This window comes from Charadrius vociferus, unplaced genomic scaffold (assembly GCF_000708025.1).
Source record: "Charadrius vociferus isolate BGI_N301 unplaced genomic scaffold, ASM70802v2 scaffold54, whole genome shotgun sequence".
NCBI lineage: Eukaryota > Metazoa > Chordata > Aves > Charadriiformes > Charadriidae > Charadrius > Charadrius vociferus.
In genome coordinates, this window is record NW_009648350.1 from 3,549,734 (window position 1) to 3,559,051 (window position 9,318).

At 45.3% G+C, this 9,318-nt stretch overlaps 2 protein-coding genes across 2 annotated transcripts in view; both read left to right on the top strand.

Moving 5' to 3' along the window:
- The first annotated feature begins 447 nt into the window (after window positions 1-447).
- Window positions 448-7,276, top strand: CCT6A (chaperonin containing TCP1, subunit 6A (zeta 1)). Its single transcript, XM_009885146.1, has 13 exons — window positions 448-465; window positions 1,763-1,897; window positions 2,528-2,701; window positions 2,862-2,965; window positions 3,675-3,785; window positions 4,387-4,546; window positions 4,810-4,892; window positions 5,304-5,400; window positions 5,529-5,676; window positions 5,995-6,128; window positions 6,242-6,344; window positions 6,665-6,737; window positions 6,921-7,276. Exons 1-13 carry the CDS (start codon window positions 448-450, stop codon window positions 6,991-6,993), a joined length of 1,413 nt encoding a protein of 470 aa, XP_009883448.1. The 3' UTR covers window positions 6,994-7,276.
- Window positions 7,277-8,245: 969 nt separating this feature from the next.
- SUMF2 (sulfatase modifying factor 2) overlaps window positions 8,246-9,318 on the top strand; it is a 5,471-nt gene continuing 4,398 nt past the window's right edge. Inside the window, exons 1-2 of the mRNA XM_009885148.1 lie at window positions 8,246-8,321; window positions 8,649-8,805. Coding sequence (XP_009883450.1) covers window positions 8,246-8,321; window positions 8,649-8,805 — 233 coding nt within the window. The remainder of the gene's footprint in view (window positions 8,322-8,648; window positions 8,806-9,318) is intronic.

Here is a 9,318-nt window from a genome sequence, read left to right on the forward strand (position 1 = left end):
CGGGGGGGGGAGAAGGCGGGGACGGTGTTCCCGCCTCCGCCATGCGGCGGGAACAAAGGTGGAGGCCGCCCGGTCGGGTGGGGCTGAATGAATGGAGAGGGAGCGGTGCGGGCCGTTGGCCGAGCACGTGTGGCGGGGCCCGGGGGTTGGGGGGAGAGACTGCTCACCCGCCTCCTGTCGCCCGCAGGCTGGTGTCGGGGGCTGGAGACATCAAGCTGACCAAAGATGGCAACGTGTTGCTGCAGGAAATGGTGAGCTGGTTCTTGCCTTCGCGGGGGTGGGAACCTTGGGGTGCCCGGGGGGGGCGGAGGGACGGGACGACGGGACTTAGGGAGGCAGGAGCGTGCTGGTATTCTCTTTGAGTGCCTCTGGCTGAGGGGCAACCACGTCCCCTGCTGCCCCCAGCCTGTATTTCTGTGGTGTTTAGCTCTGTGCGTTGAGGGGCAAATGTCCCTTGGGAGGAAGGTAGAGAAGTGCACCTTGGTAGACGTTGAATGAAGTTTGTGTGCTCATTTGGCAATTAAAAAGGAAACACGAGCTGTTTAAATAATGATGCTGGCACTTCAGTCGCCTTCCGTTTTGCTTACAGGAAGCGTATTTGTGTTGTGCTTAAGTAGGCCTAGAACAGCAAGAGTTCTTCACGGGTGCGTGGCCTGGGAAGAGTTTAAATCTGGGTGATGGGTGCAGCTCATATCACTTTCCCATCGGGTCTGGGGTTGTATCACAGTTTCCGCACCATAGGAGTGAAGGTTGCATGAGGGGTGGTGTCGCCCCACGGCGTCTCACGTGAGCCCTGGGGCTGTTGGGTTGGGGTGTACCCCCATCCCCTGGCTGAAGACGGCCTGTTAGTGCGTGTGGGGTATTACACTCCACTAGCTGCCTGTTACAATTCAGTGTAAAGTATTGGAGTTGATATACATGGTGATCTGGCGGACAAGAAAAAAACTGTTAAATCGGTTCTTTCACACTAAAGGCAATACTTTAAAGAAAATAATGATAAAAAGCTAAACAGCAGTATAAATGGTCCCATTGGATTTTGTCTTGCTCTAGTACAGTTACCAAGCGCCAACCTCTTCAAATGTGGATAGTGTTCTGTAGGTTCATAGGCTTCAACCCACGTTAAAATATTCTTCACTCAGTCATTGGAGATGCTAAGTGATGTGTGTGTTCCTTCAATTAAAAGACTGATTTCTGTAAGTAACTTAAGGTCATGTGTGGTGGCTGTGAAGTTTGGCCAGACAGGCACAGTGCTCATAGCTTGAACACCAAATGTACTACTTAACAGAAGAACTGGCAAGAAGCAAATTCATGTTCTTTAATTTCATTAGAATGAGTAAAATAGGCTGCCAAAGGAATAGCAAACCACTTAGGGTATGTTCAGCACTTTTCATGCAGATTCCTAAATTAACTCTAAACATGCTGGTTTTAGTGCCAGCAACAATCTAGTTGTGATGGTGCATCCAAAGGGGAAAAGGGCTCTGTCAAGCCTATAATGAGTTGAGGACTAGTTTGGCACTCAACATTTATGTGTATAGATGTATAATCCGAGGGGGAAAATAGTGTTATGTGGATTAATTCAGTCAAGTTATTGTCAAAGTGGTGGTTGTTGTTAATTGGTGTTACTTGTTGAAACCTGCTGAAATGGCCTGAATGATGAAAACATGAACTAGTTCTTAAATATTTTGTTAAGCTGATCTCAGAGTGCTTGCTTCCTGTACCAGTGCAGTAAGACTTACTGCTCAGCTTCTTGGTTTTTGTTCAGCAAATACAACACCCCACAGCCTCCTTGATAGCAAAAGTAGCAACAGCGCAAGATGACATCACTGGAGATGGTACTACATCAAACGTCTTGATCATTGGAGAACTCCTAAAGCAGGCAGATCTCTATATTTCTGAGGTATGTAGGCAGTATTTCTTTTGTAGGTGGACAAGTTAAGAACTTCTTCAGAGACCAGTCAATTTGTTTTTTGTTTAATGCTTAATACTCCTAAGTCAAACCTGAAAATGAATATTTCTGCTTAAAACAAGCACATCACAGAACTTGTACAATGGGGAAAAGCTGGAGAAGAGGACTTAAACTTGTTCAAAATCAAAACCACTTATTGTGGATACTGTAGCTTTTAATAAGGTTTTGTTTGATACCTGCTGTTACTTCTGTCTGTTTTGTATGAGCTAAAATGCTTCTTTTACTTGCACATTAACAAGGACGTCCTCTCTGATAGTAGGTATTTTGGATATTATGAGTTGCAGAATAGGCATTCATAATGCACAGTGAACACCCAAGTGTGCTTTCTAGTTCCCTTGGTTTCAGTTCTGTGCTAGAGTAATCTGTACTTTTCCTCTGCATTGGAAGGATTTGCATTCCTTTTATATGTATTCAGAAGGACAGTACATTCTCTCGTCTGTGTAGGATGCATATTCCCTGTGTTTTGATGTTACATGGTATGTTGAAATCACAGGTTCTATTTGTGAACAAGTACCATTTTGTCTTCTATTGTTTAATTATTTCCCTTTTTTCTTGCATTAGGGTTTGCACCCTAGAATAGTAGCAGAAGGATTTGAGATAGCAAAGGAAAAAGCACTTGAAGTTTTGGAGCAGGTCAAAGTAACCAAGGAAATGGACAGGGAGACCCTTATAGATGTTGCCAGAACATCTCTCCGCACTAAAGTTCATACCGAGCTTGCTGACATCCTAACAGAGGCAAGTGTACATGTCTGTTCTGCCTCCTTGTGTGTGAAGAGGTTCACGTTTTAAAGTGCTGTGATTATTACTTGAATGAAGGGTGGATGGAAAGATGTGAACTTGCACTTTGGAAGACTAATGGCCCTTTTGGGGCTTTTTTCCCTCCCCTCTATTCCAGGCTGTAGTAGATTCTGTTTTGACAGTCAGAAAACCAGATGAGCCTATTGACCTCCACATGGTAGAGATTATGGAGATGAAGCACAAATCAGAAACTGACACAACGTAAGTAACGCGTGTCTTTGAGCTTCAGTTTAATAGTGCCCTGATGTTGGAGTAGTCTGTGGGGTTTTGTTTCTTTTTAGAAGAACTTGTGTGTCCTGAAGCTACTGCTGGAAAAGTTATTAGGGAAGGGGTGAAAGAAAGGCAGAAGTAAAGATTTCAGCCATAGACTATCTAGACAGCGGAGGTTCCCCAGTTGCTGAACCTGATTCCCTGATGACATTTTTGAATAGCTAAGAATAACACTGGCTTTGACTTTTATATAACAATGTTGAATAAATAACTTTGTTTCTTAGTAATAGTGTCTGTGGCTCCATTATGCTTTAGCCTTTTACCCGTTCGTTACAAGTACAAAATAGCACTTGATAAATGGAAACTGGATTGTAGTCCTCTAGTTGGATATTCCATAAACTTTCTATTTACCTCAGCGGCATGGACGAATTCTGCACTAGCTTTCCTCAGTAGCTAATGCAGTCAGACACTATGCCAGAATAAATTCCCTTTTCACACTGCGTTTGGTATGCTTTTTATGTGAGAACGGGCATGCCCTTGGAACTGGGATACATGATCGTTGTTTACTCCTAACACAAGCGCACAGGCGGTGCCTGCTGGACCACTTGCACTGTTAATTCTCTGACTAGTCTGCACTTCCATGAAGTGTCTGTCTTCTGCATGTGTGGGTTGACACACAAAACGCTTCTTAATCTTTCAGGCTGATTAGGGGGCTGGTTTTGGATCATGGTGCTCGTCATCCTGACATGAAGAAAAGAGTGGAAGATGCTTATGTTCTTACTTGCAATGTATCTCTAGAATATGAGAAGACGTAAGTACGCAGCAACAAGGTGAGGAGCAGAAAATGCTCCTGTCTTAAAACACTTTTATTTAAGGTGTGCTTAAACAAAACCCAAGAGGACTGCATAGAGTCTTCTAGAGCAAGGCGGGTCATGTAGAAGGTGGGATGGAAGAGGTGTAACAATTTGCAGAATAATCTGTACTTTTCCTCTGCATTGGAAGGGTTTGCATTCCTTTTATGTGTATTCAGAAAGACGGTACGTTTTCTTCTGCCATCGTTTTTTGGAAAAGGGAAGCTGGTGGCTGAGAAAATGTCATTGAGAGACAGAGCTTCATAGTGGTTTTTATTTTGTTTCATTGAAAAAAGGCTGAAAGTCTTTCCTTTCTTGGGCATAATTTTATATTTTAGAGCGAACATCTAAATATACTTTAGAGTTTGCTCAGTTTCAAATGGAAAAGCTCTGAGCTAGAGAGCAGGAACAGCATGCTGGTTTGGGGCAGGGTTCTTGTTTTGTTTTGATTATTTTTTTAAGAATGTAGATGAAAGGATTTATTCTTTATGCTTAAGCTTATTTCTACAGCACAGAGGATAATTGTCATACTGCTTTTTTGGGTTTTTTTTCCTCCTTCAGAGAGGTGAGCTCTGGATTCTTCTATAAAAGTGCTGAAGAGAGAGAGAAGCTAGTGAAAGCAGAAAGAAAGTTCATTGAAGACAGAGTGAAGAAAATCATAGACTTGAAAAGAAGAGTCTGTGGCGATTCAGATAAAGGATTTGTTGTGATCAACCAGAAGGTGAGAAGAAGGGTGTAACTAACTAGAAAAATTAATTTGAAACCTTGGCTTTCTAGGCAAGCTGTGTGCTGTTGGACTCATTTTGTATAGTTCTTCAGGCAAAAATAGCTGAATTTAGGCTGGTGTACTTTTGAATGTATGGATACAGTTCCTACTTGAGATCTTTTTTGGGCCCTGAGGAAGAACTTACCCTCTCTCAGTCTGACACTAATGAGTGTTTTTAGCTTTGTCTGTATCCTGATGGTCACATTCTTTGTTTCTAGGGAATTGACCCGTTTTCCTTGGATGCGCTTGCGAAAGAAGGAATAGTTGCTTTGCGGAGAGCTAAAAGGAGGAACATGGAAAGGTGGGTTCCTGGGGAGAGGAAGGGTTAAAATAAATGCTCGTCCAAACTCAAACAGCGTGTCAAGTCTGGCTTGAATCCACCTTTAAGCACTTGCACTAAAAAGTCCGCTCCAGTCTGTTTAGCCCTTACTGGTGTAACTCGGGGTAGTTTGTACAAACCGTAGAAACGTCATTTCAGCACATAGAGTGACGTAGGAATTTGAGCTATCGGTATGCTTCAGATGGAGACACCTGTAGAGGAGACTTAATTCTGCAAGCTGGTTTTTGTGAAGAGCTTTTTCGTGAACAGAAGCAAACCGTTGCAATCCTAGGAAGCGTGGTGTTCTGTGTGCTGAAATATGATTGTTAGGTTAGTGATTTCAGATTTTGCTTAACATAAAGCGAGTGCTAAGCTGTGTGTGTTGTCTCTCAGACTGACCCTTGCGTGTGGCGGTACTGCTATGAACTCTGTGGAAGATCTCACTCCTGACTGCCTGGGGCACGCGGGGCTTGTCTATGAGTATACATTGGTGAGTACAGTGAAGCTTTCCACTGAAGATAGGTTATATATGCCTCGCTTGATGCCAGCTTTCCTCTTCGTACATGTGTACATTGATTAAGCAAATGCTTGACACAAATATGTAATCCTGTTTTACAGGGTGAAGAGAAATACACCTTTATTGAGAAATGTGACAACCCCCGCTCTGTTACCCTGTTGATCAGGGGGCCGAATAAGCATACGCTCACGCAAATCAAGGATGCAGTGAGAGACGGTCTGCGTGCTGTTAAAAACGCTATTGAGGATGGTAAGTCTCCGCTCTGTTCAGCGGTGTTGAGGATCTTCTCTTGAAATTCACCTCAAAATTAGGGAATTTTTTATCAGCTTCCTTGGTACCCAGTGCAGTCAGGCGCCAAGCCGAGTGTATTTTGCTGTGGAATGCTTTTAGTTACTGTTCTTACACCTCCTATTTTACAAGTAGTTGATAACTTTGTAAGTACTTAACTGATCAACACAAGCTGTCTTTTTAAGGAAGAGGGAGGAGATCAAACTACACTAAAATTTAACTATTCGAATTTTAATAGATGCTTACTGTGAAGTCTGAACACCAAGTTTTTCCTTGCAGGATGCGTGGTCCCAGGAGCGGGTGCGCTAGAAGTGGCCGTAGCTAATGCTCTTGTTAAGCATAAACCAAATGTAAAAGGAAGAGCCCAGCTTGGAGTCCAAGCTTTTGCCGATGCTCTGCTCATCATTCCTAAGGTATAAGCAACTCCTGAATAAAGTGGCTTTAAAGCACGTTAAGACCCATCGCATTTTCTGCTGGAGGTCTCTTTTCATTAACAACGGGAACTGATGTCTCTGTTCTCTCGAAGGTTCTCGCTCAGAACTCTGGTTACGATCCCCAGGAAACACTGGTGAAGGTTCAGACAGAGCACGCAGAATCGGGGCAACTCACTGGAGTCGATCTGAACACTGGTAAGAACTTCCTCAGATAACGGGATGACGCTCCAGTAAGAAACTGGTGGCTCAGCTCCATGAGGAATAAAGTCACTTCAGGTGCCAAAAGCTGTACCTTAATTCATGACAGGCTGTGCAGAGTGCCTTGGTGGGCGTCCTGTGGCTGCAGTGTTGGCGTGCTGGAGTGCTTAAATGCGTTGTGTTCAAGCCTGTTGCGAAGATGAAGCACCCAATAACGCTGCGTTGGGTGTAGCGAGTAATATCGGGTGTTAGCCAGAGGAAAGTCTTGCTTTGAATTGTGTGAGCTGGTTATCTAAAGAATTTTATTTCTTCTGTAGGTGAGCCGATGGTAGCTGCGGCAGCTGGAATCTGGGATAATTATAATGTCAAAAAGCAACTGCTTCATTCATGGTAAATGTTACGGTATTTTCACTCTAAATAGCAATGAGTGTTTGATAGTTTAAATTGAGAGAGTGATATGGAATCGACGGATCCCACATAGAGGAAGCTGCCTTGAAAGGCAGAAATGAAGCTGAGTTGTTTTTGAACTCTGTCAAAACAGATATTATAACAATATTTATTTAATATTTCTAGCACGGTGATCGCCAGCAACATTCTCTTGGTGGATGAAATTATGCGAGCTGGAATGTCCTCTCTTAAAGGCTGAGTTGGACCTGCCGCTGCGACGGTGGTCAGCTCCGGTGGTGCCCCGTGGAATGTCTTTAAGAACCCCACTCACAGGCGCTCTTTTCTTAGCCCTGGTGGATTTTCCCAGCGACAGAAGTTACTCTGCTGCAACGAGCAGCCCCTCTCCGGTAAACGCGGCCACTCAAAATATTAGCAACCGTTCCAATATTTGGCTCTAAAAATCAGTTATTTATTTTTCATTTCACTGAAGTGTACAACTGAAGTTGCTTTCCTTTTTACCCAATAAACTGTTATGTTCTGTGCTTTATGTGTGTCAGTTATTTAAAACTTTACCTTGTTGGGGCCAAGGTCTCGAGCGTTGTGCTTCAGCCTTCGGCGGCTCCTTGAGCTGCCGTTCCTGACTCCCAGCTCTGCCTGCCAGACTCGGTTATTGATTCGGATACTTGGCCTCGGAACATTCCTTCTCCTGGGGGGGGGGGACTGTGAAATCACTGCTGCAGGCTCTGCCGCTGGAGGGATGTGGGCTCAGACCTGGAATTTGTTAATTCATCGTAAAGCTAAATTAAGCCAATCGCTTCATAGTTCTGTACTTGCTCACAGGTAAAACCGAGCGAGTTAACCTGGAAATGTTGAAGTGTGGTGAACAAACTGTTGCGTGTTATAACACACTGGTAGATTTTTGATGCTGTTCTGCTGCATTAAGCTATTAGTGGGTCAATGGCAGCGTGCCGCATCTGGGCGGAACTGCGCCTTCAGATGGAGCCTGGTGGGATGAGGGGTGGGTTTGGGGGGGGGAACAGCTTCAACAACTTTCCCTAATCCAGCTTTGGTCTGTTAAGAATCGGGAGCCTCCTTCCCTAGTCACGGGTGGCTGCGGAATGACCATAAAAGCACCTATTCAAACAATCCTGACAGAACGGATTTAAAACCAGGTGTGGTGGGTTGACCTCTGTCAACAGCCAAACACCTGACCAATCTCTTGCTGACTCCCCTCTTCCATGGAACGGAGACAAAATAGAAGGAAAGCAAGAAAACTTGATATCACAGTAATGACAGTTTAATAAGGAAAGCAAAAGTTGCATGAAGAACCAAAACAAACAAACAAACAAAAAAAAAAAGAAACCCCAAACCATGTGCTCCTGTTCCGGCACAACCGCGTGGTTCCCGCGGGCGGTGCCACGCGTGGGGGGCAGATCCCGGAAACACTTTCCCCCACCGCTTCTGGGTCAGAGCCCGCTGGTTCCCTTTCCCCTTCCTTCCCCTTCCCGGACATGGCTCCGGGGGCGGTGGGACTGGTTCTGCTGCTGTGCTGTGGGGCGATCCGGGGTGAGCTCCCCGCCCCGGGCTGCGGTGGCTTTTGCATCTCGTTTTCTTGCTTCTCGTTGCACGAAAGCCATAACATCACTTTTTTTCTCCCTTTCTCCTAATGGCAGCAAAATACTAAATATTAATTTAAAGGGGCTGCCTTGCTGATTGCACCAGGCCGGAACTGTGCCTTTCCTAAAAGAAACACCAAAAACGTGACTTTAAAATATTTTAAGCTTGCCGGTCGCAGTCGCTTACTATATTGCACCCGCCTTCCAGTGCATAAAGTGATTTTCTGGTAAATAATGTGTGTTTTCCCGCGCGGTCCTATTTAAAAATGAAACTTATACCGCATTTCTTCACTTTTAGCATTTGGAAAGGATGAAAACATGGTGCAGCTGCCTGGGGGGAAGTTTCAGATGGGATCCAGTTCCCTGGAGAAGAGGAACGAAGAGGGGCCCGTCAGGGAGGTGACGGTGAAGCCCTTTGCTATCGACAAATACCCCGTCACGAACGGGGATTTCAGGTACGGTTCAGCGCGGGGAGGACGCGGCTGTTGCTGCTGTCCCGGGGCTGGTTCCGGGCTCCGAACCGCTCGGACGCTCCCGGCACCTTCGGTAGAACGACAAATGGGTCTGTCTGTAATAAATCACCTCTATGGGTGCAAGCTGGAGCATCCTACCAGTGTAGTTTGCAAATGTGCTTCCTTTCCCCCCCCCTTTTCCCCTTTTTTCCCCCCTTTTCACCTCTTTCGCCCTATCTCCCCCTTTTTATCCCCCTTTTCCCCTTTTTATTCCCCCCTTACCCTTTTTCCTCCCCCTTCCCCTTTTTCTTCCCCTTCCCCTCTTTCCTCCCCTTCCCCTTTTTCTTCCCCTTCCCCTCTTTCCTCCCCTTCCCCTTTTTCCCCCATCTCCCCCTTTTTCCTCCCTCTCCCCTCCTTCCCCCATTTTCCTCCCCTTTCCCCCTTTTTGTCCCCCTTTCCTGCCTCTCCCCCTTTCTCCCTTCCCCTTTCCCCCTTCCCCTTTTTCCCCCTTCTCTT